The 13,257-nt window shown below is 40.0% G+C and overlaps 1 protein-coding gene across 1 annotated transcript in view; it reads left to right on the plus strand.

Annotated features, from left to right (window-relative positions):
* Positions 1–13,257, plus strand: part of LOC123979848 (obscurin-like) — a 36,464-nt gene that overhangs the window by 11,966 nt on the left and 11,241 nt on the right. The window contains exons 11-17 of the mRNA XM_046063959.1: positions 1,410–1,679; positions 4,280–4,540; positions 4,714–4,986; positions 8,971–9,246; positions 11,153–11,422; positions 11,914–12,189; positions 12,392–12,694. Coding sequence (XP_045919915.1) covers positions 1,410–1,679; positions 4,280–4,540; positions 4,714–4,986; positions 8,971–9,246; positions 11,153–11,422; positions 11,914–12,189; positions 12,392–12,694 — 1,929 coding nt within the window. The remainder of the gene's footprint in view (positions 1–1,409; positions 1,680–4,279; positions 4,541–4,713; positions 4,987–8,970; positions 9,247–11,152; positions 11,423–11,913; positions 12,190–12,391; positions 12,695–13,257) is intronic.

The following is a 13,257-nucleotide window of genomic DNA, read 5'->3' on the forward strand; positions in this document are numbered from 1 at the left end:
TAAATCTCAACTTCTCAAATTTTAAACCAAAGCTATTTGCCACTGCCAGGGCGTTACCTTTTATCTAGCCTGTTAAAACAAGTTACCATCAGAGTCCAGTTTTCATGGGATTTTTTTCTGAGCAGGTATCAGCAGAAACAGTCTATGTTCAGTAGCAAGTTTCCCTGTTACAGTGCGGTGAAGTGGTCCAGCACAAGCTGTACTAGGTGTGTTCCTGTGAAACTGTTGCGGTCGTGCTCGCCTCACGCACACGCCCGCCTGCTGCCGAAGTTGAATTGTCTTGAACTTTTTGTTCGTGACGCGCAGCACCAATCACTGGAAGAGAGACTGATCCTCGCTGTTTATGAATTTCCAGAATCTAAATAGTTATCAGGACATCAACAGGAGGGAATTCACATGGCAGAGAGTCCCCGCAAAACTAAATGCAGGCCTATCAGGTAAAGTTAGCTTATGTATAATTTTAATTTAAGTTAAAAAGGCTACGGCTGTGTAGCGCACAGAAGCCGTTGCCATGGTTACAATCCATAGAGCGCCTGCCGTTCACTCGCGGAGTGCTGTCTCCCTGTCTGTTCACCTGAGTGAACCTGCCGAACCTCTCCGCTGCTTGTTTGTGAGGGTTATTTGCAGGCTGATCAACATCCTACCTCTCCTGTGACCCATGGTTTGACTGTAGGCCTACGTGTATTCAGAGCCAGTGAGCAACGGACTTCAAAATAATAATTGACGGCGTTAATTAATTAATTAATTAATGCATGCCCAGCCCTAGAAATAAGTCAGTGGAAACAGGAGGGTTTCTTTAAACACCAATCTGAATTCAGAGAAAATTCAGTGAAAATGTAGATAAATGTAATGGACATTTTTCCAAAATTTGTGTAGTCTTAATCATTTATTTATTTCATTATTTATTTATTTAATCTTTCATTTCTGCCACATATTGAATATTACATTATATTCACCAGAAGCTCACTTTTATTTTTAAATCTGATGTGACACGATGTTACTGCAATGTTGACATACTAATATTCATGCGATCTACATTAAGTGACATCAATATTTCCCAGAGTCTCATACAGAAAAGGAAAAAAAGAAGGTTAAATCCACGAGCTCAATCATTGTCTTTCACTGTAGGTCAGCGATGACTGATAGCCGAACTAGCCTTCCTTAACATCCTGATAATTAGGAGATCCTGATCTCATCATTATAACATCTTATCTCGTAATTATGAAATAATATTTTTTTATTTCTTTGCTGAATGCAATGCGCTTCCATAATCTTTTAACATAATGTAAAAAAATGTTGTATCCATAGTTATTAATTAATAAATCAATTATGTTTTGATGTAGATTTACCATTTGTATCCTTTCCTCTTTTATTTTTGTATCCTAACTGGGTATTTTTTGTGTAAACAGTGTCCAACAGGGCCGTTGTGACTCTCCAACCCAACTGGCTTCAGATCTTCAGTGGTGAGACGTTCACTGTCAGATGTGAGATCCAGGCAGGAGGAGACACTAAATGGACGTATGAATGGACACCAGCCAAATTAAACAGACCTCCAACAGACAATGAATACAGGATCAGCAGAGCTACTGTGTCCCACAGTGGAGACTACAGCTGTAAGGGTAGAAGAGACTCATATTCCTCAACAGAGTGGAGTGATGTCATCACACTGACGGTATCATGTAAGTTGGACCGTCTGTCATCTGTAATGAAAATGTAAAATCTAAATAACGCAACAGAAAACTCATATTTCTCCAACAATTATGTCGCTCTCTTCAGGTCACACAGTAACAAATGATGTTTGTTTTTTCATGTGTGAACAAAATAAGTGAAAAGGAGCCAGTAATCAGAGTACTGCAGCTTTTAAAATATAATCATTCACAGGGAAATGTACAGGAATGAACAACAAATATCAAGTAACTTATAGGTGTAACGATGGTGCAGTTTAACACTGTTCACCACAGCAAGAAGGTTCTGGGTGTGAACCTAACCTTTGGCCAACTGGCTGAGTTAACTCACAGGTTATGTTAGTTCAGATTAATCTCCTAATTGGCGAGTCTACATTGCCTGTAGGTGTTAGTGTGAATGATTGTCTGTGTTGACTGACAGTCTGTCCAGGTTTACCTCTGCTGTCACACAATGTGAGCTGGGATAGACTCCAGCTCCCTGTGACCCTGCAAAGGATCAGTGAGTCCAGATAATAAGATCAGTAGATCGGATGTATGATACAGTTGTCTTCCAGAAAAAAACACAGTGAAAGTGTTAAACTTCACTCTTCAACACTTAAATATAGGATTTATCTAAGGCACAAATGTAGCATTCAGTAGTGCAGCATAATATTAACATGTAATTGCTTTTTTATGTATTTATTTTGTTTTATTAAGATAACTGCCACCCATTTTCAGGAAAAACACCTAAAATAATATACTGAAAATAAATAAGTAATAACTCCTCAACCATTAGGCCGAGATGTATAATTCTGGTCTCTTTTAACAGGTTAGAAGCTAAGAAATATGGATCAACTGTAAACGAACCTTTTCTATTAAAGAGTAAATAGAGATGCAATAAAGGAAAATATGATATTTTCATCCTCGCCTGATAAAAAGCTATATTTTTGATGCAAAAAACCATCATCCAACTGATTATAATGCAACTGAATTTATTCTAATACACCTAGAATACACCTGTAACTGTAAATTTGATGAAAAGAAACTAATATGCAACAGTTATTACACAATTTTTCAAAAAAATACCAGGTGAATGTCCATGTTTTGGGCATATTTACTGTTTATATGTTCATTCGTTCTATTGGGAGTTTTCTTCAAAACACTATTCCCCACAACCATGTTCCAAATAACATAAAGCTCCCAAAACATTGAAATATTGATTGAAACAGTGAATATTGATCATCATTCCTGCGACAAAAAGTACTCCCGTTCTTTACAGGCGCACACGTTGAACATCCTACAGGGCTAAATGGGCTCTTTCTCTTCGTATTGAGCAGACAAATCGATTGGTATTCTGCATATCTGTGTAGCTCCTATGGGCCAGTAGAGGCCAATAAAGACCGCCTCCCCCAAAGCAGCTCTTCTTCTCTCCTTCAATCTGACGAGAGAAACAAAACCTAAAGAGCTCATTGATCACCAAGATGGTGAGGAAGGTCTCTATTGACACAGAAAAACTGCTGTTTTTGGACTGAATACAGCTAAAACAACAAAGTTAAGTCAGCAGTTGTAACTGTAAATGTATATTGGTGTGTTGTTATTATTAGTCGCCTAATAACTATGTCAGTTGAATGATTTGAGTTACACAACTGAACAGAGCTGAAGCTAAGCTTTCTTTAGAGTGGCCGGACTGCGGTGTGGGATGAGAGGAGAGATATGTGGAAGGCAACTTGTGCAGCCATGTACAGTGATTACAGAGTGATTTATGTTGTGATATAAGTTTGTGTAGATGCTTGGTGTTTGTGTGTTTGGTGTGGTCGGTTTGAGATGCTAGTTGAGCCTCCTAGCACACGGAGGTGTCTGGCATGCATAGGGTGACAAAATAATTTGATCGTCCATGATTTCTCATTTGCATTTTGAGGCGAAAATCGATCGTCTGGGCTTACGTAAATTCACAGAGTTTCTAGCCTTCTGCAAAACAGTCTGAAGACTTCAGCAACACATCTCTTATTGCGGCGTATACCACTAAAACAAACAAACCAGACCCACCAAAACAACTAAAACGCAGCAGCAGGCTGGAACATGAGGATTTACACTGAAGACGCGTCACGCTGAACCATTGTAACATATTGAGTCTCTTTATTACGCTATTTCACATATATAGAAAACCAATCACTTACTTTGAGTGATGCATGTTGTAGGCAGTGCAAAGGTACCTCAGAGACATCAGTGAAAGATGTTAGTAATGATGACGACGATGGTAACGGTCAACAGAAATTTTTCCCCATGCTCACCCTGCAGCCATGATCAAAACCCAAGCTTCCCCACAGGTGAGCACACACACATTAATACAGACACCACGCCCCCGGTCACACCCACAGTAACCGATGACGTCACGATGCGTGTGCATGTACACTACAGTGCAAAGAAAAAGAGAGGAAACCTAATAAAAACCTAAACAAACCCAGTGTATGGCTCCTACATCTCTTAATTCAACAAGTCTCTTAATTTGAGTATTTCTTGCCTTTATGTGCTACACTATTTAAATTGGAGAGAGTAGTAGTAGATACAGTAATTAATTAATTTGCTTTTTTATGTCATTCTTCTAAATCAAACAGCACAGAGACCAAAGGCTGAACTGAGAGCTTTCAGGAGAACTATTCCAGCAGGGGGCAGTGTGACCCTGAGCTGCTCTGTGAACCCGTCATCTGGTTGGAAATACTTCTGGTACAGAGGAGAGAAAACCTCTGAACCCCTGAACACACAAGATGCTGTCTTCATCTCAGATGGACCAATCAGTGTCTCACAGGGAGGACTCTACTGGTGCAGAGGAGGAAGAGGAGACCCAGTTTACTACACAGAGGACAGTGATGCAGTCGGTAAAGAACAAAAAGGCTATTTTTCAATATGATGTGGAAAAACAAATGCAGAAATAATACATTGTGTGTTTAGGTGTAATGATTAAGACTGAAGAATGATTAACACTAAAACATTGTGTTTAATGTTAAACCTTTTCTAATTTTTGTGTTGGGGGCCTTTTGATCATGGACAGTCACAAACAGGGCTGTTGTGACTCTGCAAACCAGCTGGCCTGAGATATACAGAGGAGAGAAGATCACTCTGAGATGTGAGATCAAGGATGGAGGAGACACTGAGTGGGAGTATAAGTGGTCAACACCCCACTCAGACACAGTGACAAAACACACATACGGAGTTATCAGCGCTACTGTTAACAGTGGTGGGAACTACTGGTGTATGGGTGAACACAAAAAAACCCAATTATATTCAACAGAGTGGAGTGATCTCTTCATGCTGAGAGTGTCGGGTAAGTTGGACTGCACTGATTCATTGTGAAGATGTCATGATTTGAACTATCAGCCAAGTCAGCGACAAACTGTGTGTTGTTGTTTTGTTTGTGTGTGTGTGTGGGGGGGGCTTCGAGATGTAGTAAAATTTGATGTATTCACACAATGTTGGGCAGTTACACGTTACTCGGGGCGGAGCTAGACTCTCAGCACAGTGGGGCCCACCTGCTACCTGCTACATGATGTTGGACTCGCTCTGAAAGTCCACTGAGCCTGTCTGCGGCGCGGCTTCAGAGTCTGGCCATTCTAGTCAATGCTTGTGCTCACACCAGAAGCCTTGCAGTGCGTCCCAGAAGCGTCTCTGCGCTCTGCTCTGTGGAGAATAGGCAGCCAGTCTATTTTTGAGAAGCCGCGTCAAGCAGCACAGAGCAGATGAACCGGGCAGGAAGTCGGAAACAGAAACGGCATAAAGAATCCAGTTGATTTTCAAAATAAAACAACCTGTGCAGACTCAAACACAGTTAAAACAGACAAAAAAGAAACCATTTAACTAGCCTTCTTAACCATTGTAGGAGCACACACTAGCAAAGCAAACACTAATCACCAAATCCACTAAATCTAAACATGTCAGTAAAATCAGGTAGGCAAAATGATCTTATTCTGAAATGCTCCCAGTGGGATGTGCAGTCTTACAGACTATGGAACAAAACTGTTTTACAGAGAGCTGTGAAGAAGGTAGTAGAATCACAAAAAGGACATATTAAAAATAAGTCATTAACGTGGGGCAGGCTACACGCTCTGCTGCTGAGACAGAGTATGGGAAAGATTGAGTGCCGATACACATGGCAACACGTGAACAACATGTGAACGACATGTGAATGAGGAGTGCTGGTCACAGTGCTGATAAATTAGTGCTGGTGACCCTGGAGTGCAGGCTGGGTGGTCCCAGACCACATAGAGCACTCTGTAAAATATTAAAATCAAGAAAGTCCGTAGTTGTATGTGAAGGGGATGTTTGTAACTAGGGTTGGGAAATATTACGATGTTTGATTGTGAACCATAAAATGTCTCCACGCAGGGGCGCCATGAAGTGGGGAAAAGGTAGGACAATTCCAAGGGCCCCTGACTGACAGGGGCCCCAAAAATAGGTAAAAACTAATGTCACATTATATTTATATAAACCATCATGTATCTGCATGAAATGGTTCGGTCCTGCCTCAGTGCACTGTGATTAGTGTTTAGATGCAGTCAGAAACACAGTGATCACAATGTTGCCTAGTAAATCAAAATCTGGTTTTCAAAAAAGAAAAGAGAAAAAACGAGAGAAGAAAGACAAAAGAAAGGATGTCAATCTGTAACCCAGTTTTTCACTAAGAAAGGTTGGCAGCCTTTAGTCTGTGAGTTATATTAACCTGTTGGCTTGATGTCCACAGTGAAATAATCTAGCTAGCTGCAGACTAGTGTTAGCCTATATTTCATCAACATTTAATCAGTGTGCAGGGAAACGTTTAGCAAAAGATTCATATTGAATCATTGTCCCTGCCCCTTTTAGCAGACTAACAACAGATGAGTCAGCAGCAGCCCAGTCTCCCCATAACTGTAGCCTCCCTGTCCCAGTGAAGAAGGTGAGCAGCACTGTGTGAATGACAGGCCAGTTAGCATCATGCCAGGGAGTCTGTGGGGATTTCTCTGTCTCTCTTGCTCTTTTTATCATAATAAAAAGAAAATGAAATATTTATTAATGACATAAATTCAAACACAAATTATTTTCTCACATAATGATCATTATGAGATAAAATAAAAACAACCTCCTGTCTGTACTGGATGCTGGACAGTTGGAAACAGTGAGTAGCTCACCTGTAATTTACAGACAATATTTAAAAAATCCAGTTTGATACGTTCATTTAGATTTAATTATGGCTGTTAAATGACCGTTCAAAGATTGCCATAAGGACATTTTTATGGTGGCTTTTAATCTTGCATCAAATAGTGAACTGCATACTGTTTGCAGACTTGCATGTACAAATCACCAGCAGTAAATATTGTGCCAGCACTAGTGTTGAACTACAAGAAACAAGACATTTGCAAGCCTTTAACTCGAGTTATGTAAAGCTTTTGACGGGACAGTTAGGTCCTAGAGATGTGGTGACAACAGCTACGCAGAGGGGGCCAATTACATCTTTTGTCATGGGCCCAAAGTTTCTGGTGGCGCCGCTGTTTCCACGATCTGCCTTTTCAGAGAGATCGTGCTCAGTTTCTGTGGCTCATACACGCAGTTCAACATCGCAAGTCAGCTGCCTGCGTCCTCCGCTGTCTACAAAGGAAACACTGTAACTGTTGGGCCTCGTAAACATCAAAGTTCCCCGTGTGCCCCGCTGCTCTGCCTTAACTCTCTGGGATTTACGGAGTTTGCTGATGAACAGAAAGTTACTTGTTGCTATAGTTACCGGTGACCGTGGCTAACTAGCTGCTGTTATATAATTAGCTCAGTTAGCTTAGTGGTCATAGCTGACTCAGCCCGGACTGGCAGCACCAGGGGAGTGTTTTGTGTTTAACGTTACACCTGTTAGTGAAGCACTGCAAGGTTTCAGGCAGGATAGAGCGGCATGAACGGGACTGAACACAGAGACCAACAGGGAATATATTACCGAGGTGATTTACATCATTTACTTTTTGCTAAACCGCCAACTGTGTCTGTAGCTAGTTAGTTTGGTTAGCCGTGCTGCCAGCTGTCCTTTATTAGCTGAGTCAGCCCCGGGGTGCAAAGAGTCAAACCTGGAAAGAAAACCACCTCTTGCAAAACAGTCTTGAAAACCAACAAGAAAATGAATCGTGACAAGATCGTGAAACTCTTCAACACTGAAACACAGGTTTTGTCAAAGGTCACAAATGTATCATTCAGTAGCTCTGTAGCCAATTATTATGCAATGACATTTTATATAATAATTTTATTTTATGAATGAGTTTCTACATTTGTGCAAAACCTGAGAAAGAGCCTGAAAACTTGAGCAACACATGCTGTATCTTAAATCAAAGAATCAAAACACAACAGCATGCTTCATTAAGTTATATTCGTTCATTATTCATCCTCCCTGCAGGTCCCTGTTAAGCCATTCCACGCTAACCGCTTCACCTCCACTCCCCTCCTGCTCACTCTGTCCCTCGGCCCTGTCACGGTGACTCTCTCCCTCTGCTTCGCTGTCCAGCGGACGTTGAAGCTACTGAAGCCCCGGTAGCAAACTTATCCGTTATTTAGGCACGTTTGGTGGCATCAGTCTCAAGATTTATTTTTATTTCTTTTGCCCGCAACTTCCCCTTTTACTGACACAAGAAACCGAGGGCAGAGGGGGAGGGAGTGGGTGCTAGTCACAGATGTGGGCCAGCCCAGTGTCACTAGGCCTGTAGACAAATGAACCAATGTGCTGCTGTCTGTGCTTTATGGGCCGGTCGTTGGCAACAGTTATACAGTTATATGAATAAATATCTTATATTAGCGCCAGATTACCAGTCCACCCCTGGAGGTCACCCTCTACAGCAAAACTGCCAGCAAGTCAGACCTGCACACACGCACAACAGCAGACCATCATTTTCGCTCAGTCACAGACCCACATTCACAATGCTGAACCAGAACCAAAGACACTACCATAAAATACAGGAGGCATTATCATTACTTATTCCTAATTCTCATCATTTCAAGTTTTAAGTTTCTCTATTTTTAGCAAAGATCTCCTTTCCTCTTGCTCATGTTGACTGTGAATGAAATGTAATCTAAATTCAATAAAGTAGTAGTTTCTAGTGAAATATTGATGTTTGTTTTGATTGCTGTGTCAAAATATTTCATCTTGCTAATTTGGTGAATTGTTCTCCTGGATAGTTTCAGTTGAGATAAACACAGGAAAAGAGAGAGAGGTTTAAAACTGGACTAAAACTGAATGTATTTCTTGCCCGTGGGGCTGCACAGACAGTAATTTCCTTGTTTTATGTCTTTGTTCTAAATCAAACAGCACAGAGACCAAAGGCTGAACTGAGCGCTGACAGGAGAGACTTTCCAGCAGGGGGCAGTGTGACCCTGAGCTGCTCTGTGAACCCGTCATCTGGTTGGAAATACTTCTGGTACAGAGGAAAGAAAACTTATAAACCTCTGACCACAAATGATGCTGTCTTCATCTCAGATGGACAAATCAGTGTCTCACAGGGAGGACTCTACTGGTGCAGAGGAGGAAGAGGAGACCCAGTTTACTACACAGAGGACAGTGATGCAGTCAGCATCAACAAAATTAGTGAGTTTGACATTTGTTTTTTTATGCAAGTGCATTGCATTCACCTAGGAAAAAAAATGTAGACACCTTATCACGTAATTACCAGAATTGCTGAACTACACTACAGGAGAAGTGGACAATGATTGCACTACTGAATTTAATCTTCTTTTATTTATTTCTCTATATGAGTCACTGGGAAATATTGATGTTACTTAATGTGGATGGCATTAATATTTGTATGTCAACATTGACTGTGGTCAAGAGAGCTACGCTTTGTTTTGTGATGCGTGAAGTTGGTATTTACTAGGCATTATGGTAACATCACGTTACAGCAGATTTTACAAATAAAAGTGAGCTTCTAGTGAACATATTGTAATATTCAACGGGTGTGGCAGGAATGAAAGACTAAATTAAATATCTAAATAAAGAATAAATGATTAAGACTACAAGAGTATCTAAAAAATGTTTAATATTTTAACTGAATTTTCTCTAAATTCACTTTGATGTTAAAAGAAAACCTGTTTCCACTGAATCATTTCACTTCAGAGTGATTGCAGACCACCACAGCGTCCCTCAGTCAATAGCAGAGCTATCTGATGTAGGATTTCAAAATTAAAGCTTATATTTCACTTCAGAGAGAAAGTGATGACTGTAGAGGCTTATGGTGAATTTCAAAATGTACACACACTTTTAAACAATATATATGTCACTTGGATATGTTCTTGTTTTCAAAGGAAAGGCACATTGTTTATTGATCAGCTGATCAGAAACACAGTGTAGACATTGTTAATGTTGTAAATGACTCTAGTTGCTGCAAACGGATGATTTGTAATGGAATATCTACAAAGGCCCATTATCAGCAAACATCAGCCCAAATGGCACGTTGTTTTTACTAATGCAAGTTTATCATTTTATAAGTCTAACTGATCATTAGAAAGACATTTTGCAGCCATGGTAGCACAGCTTAAAAACTGTTGTGTTGATTAAAGAAGCAATAAAACTGGCCTTCTTTAGACTAGTTGAGTGTCTGAAGCATCAGCAATTGTTCCATTACAGGCTCAAAATGGCCAGAAACAAAGAACTTTATTCTGAAACTTGTCAGTCTATTATTGTTCTGAGAAATGAAGGCTATTCCATGTGAGTATTTGTCATAGATCTGAAACTCTCGTACACCATTGTGCAAAGAAAAATACATATCTCAGAGCAGCCAATAAAAAGAAAAGATTAGGGCGTAATCTTTCCTACATCAGATAGCTCTGGTATTGACTGAGGGACACTCACACGTCACTGTAAAGTGAAATAAGTCAGTGGAAACAGGAGGATTTCTTTAAACATTAATCTGAATTCAGAGAAAATTCAGTGAAAATGTCAGACATTTTTCAAAAATTTGTGTAGTCTTAATCATTTATTTATTTCATTATTTCATCTTAATTTCTGCCACACACATTTAATATTACATTATGTTCACCAGAGGTTCACTTTTATTTTGAAATCTGCTGTAACACGATGTTACCGCAATGTTGACATACTGATATTAATGCCATCCACATTAAGTGACATCAATATTTCCCAGAGTCTCATAGAGAAAAACGGGGAAAAGTAGATTAAATCCACGATCTCAATCATTGTCTTTCACTGTAGGTCAGCGATGACTGATAGTCTAACTAGCCTTCCTTAACTTTATGATAATTAGGAGTTCCTGATCTCATCATTATAACATCTGTTTTCGTAATTACGAGATAAGGTGTCTGATTTTTTTTTCTTTGCTGAATGCAATGTGCTTCCATAATTTTTTAAAATAATGTAAAAAATGTTGTATCCATAGCTTTTTAATTAATAAATGAATTACGTTTTGATGTAGATTCACCATTTGTATCCTTTCTTCTTTTATTTTTGTATCCTAACTGGGTATTTTTTGTGTAAACAGTGTCCAACAGGGCTGTTGTGACTCTCCAACCCAACTGGACTCAGATCTTCAGTGGTGAGACGTTCACTGTCAGATGTGAGATCCAGGGAGGAGGAAACACTAAATGGACGTATGAATGGACACCAGCCAAATTAAACAGACCTACAACATACAATGAATACAGGATCATCAGAGCTACTGTGTCCCACAGTGGAGACTACAGCTGTAAGGGTAGAAGAGACTCATATTCCTCAACAGAGTGGAGTGATGTCATCAAATTGACCGTATCATGTAAGTTGGACCGTCTGTCATCTGTAATGAAAATGTAAAATCTAAATAACGCAACAGAAAACAACAACAATTATGTCGCTCTCTTCAGGTCACACAGTAACAAAGACACTATCATAAAATACAGGCGGCATCATTACTTCTTCCTAATTCTTACCATTTCAAGCTTTAACTTAACCTATTTTCTCCTTTCCTCTTGCTCATGTTGACTGTGAATGAAATGTAATCAAAATTCAATAAAGTGGTAGTTTGTAGTGGTAATGAAATGCCAAAGTATGATGTTTGTTTTGATTGCTGTGTCAAAATGAGGAAAATATTTCATCTTGCAAATTTGGTGAATTGTTCTCATGGATAGTTTCAGTAGAGATAAACACAAGAAACACAGGAAAAGAGAGAGAGGTTTAAAACTTGACCAAAACTGAATGTATTTCTTGCCTGTGGGGCTGCACAGACAGTAATTTCCTTGTTTTATGTCTTTGTTCTAAATCAAACAGCAAAGAGACCAAAGGCTGAACTGAGCGCTGACAGGAGAGACTTTCCAGCAGGGGGCAGTGTGACCCTGAGCTGCTCTGTGAACCTGTCATCTGGTTGGAAATACTTCTGGTACAGAGGAGAGAAAACCTCTGAACCCCTGAACACACAAGATGCTGTCTTCATCTCAGATGGACAAATCAGTGTCTCACAGGGAGGACTCTACTGGTGCAGAGGAGGAAGAGGAGACCCAGTTTACTACACAGAGCACAGTGATCCAGTCAGCATCAACAAAATTAGTGAGTTTGACATTTGATTTTGAAACTGAATTTAAAGCCAATTTTTGTAAACATAATTGATGAAGACATTATGTTTTGATGCATATTTAACACTTTTGTATCCTTACTGGAGTTCGTGAACATGAACAGTCACAAACAAGGCTGTGACTCTGCAACCAAACTGGTCTGAAATAATTTCTTTCTTAAAATCCCTCTCCAACAGATAGACCCCAGCCTGTCCTCACTGTGTCTCCATCCTGGCTGAGTCCTGGAGCCTCAGTAACTCTGAGCTGCAGAGTTAAAGATCCATCTGCAGGATGGAGGTTCTTCTGGTTTAAGGCTGTTCCCAAACATTCAGACTACTCCTACAGCCATGAGCTGTTACCTGGCAGCAGCAACGGGACTGAACAGGATTCCTACATCGTTCATGGACAGACACACACAGCAGGATATAAGTGCAGAGCTGGAAGAGGAGATCCAGTGAATTACACTTCTTACAGTGAACCAAAGTTTGTCTGGTTTGCAGGTCAGTTTGTTTCTGTCTGTGCTTCTCTCAAGATGTTTTGTCTTCACCTCGGTTCATCCACTTTCTGTCTGTGACCAACATACAGTATCTTTAAAACTAACACTTATACTGACAAATAATTGGCTGTGTACATTCATGCTCCCCCAACAGAAGAAATGTATTGATTGTGGTGACCTTGTGATCTTTCCTCTCTCACCAGCATCAAGACAAACTTTCTGCTTTCCACCTTACTGGGTGATTTTACATACTAGACTGGGAGGATTTCCTTGTTTTCTTCTATCTTTATTCTGTCTTCCTTTTTTAATTCATCTGATAGCATAAAAACACCAAAGAGAGACATTTTGCTGAAACTTTATTTCTTTATTGCGATGAGTACTTTTACTTTGGATACTGAAGCTCATCTTACTGCTTATACTTTACTGACACAACAGGCAGGACGTGTAGTTAGAAGACACCTGGTTAGCGGTCAGGTAGGTGTGAGACAGACAAGAGTTAAATTCAGGAAATGACAAACCAAAGAAATCAGCAAGTTAATGGACAAGTTGAACAAACAGCTAGAGACT

This window comes from Micropterus dolomieu, linkage group LG12, assembly GCF_021292245.1.
Source record: "Micropterus dolomieu isolate WLL.071019.BEF.003 ecotype Adirondacks linkage group LG12, ASM2129224v1, whole genome shotgun sequence".
In the NCBI taxonomy this organism is placed as follows: Eukaryota; Metazoa; Chordata; class Actinopteri; order Centrarchiformes; family Centrarchidae; genus Micropterus; species Micropterus dolomieu.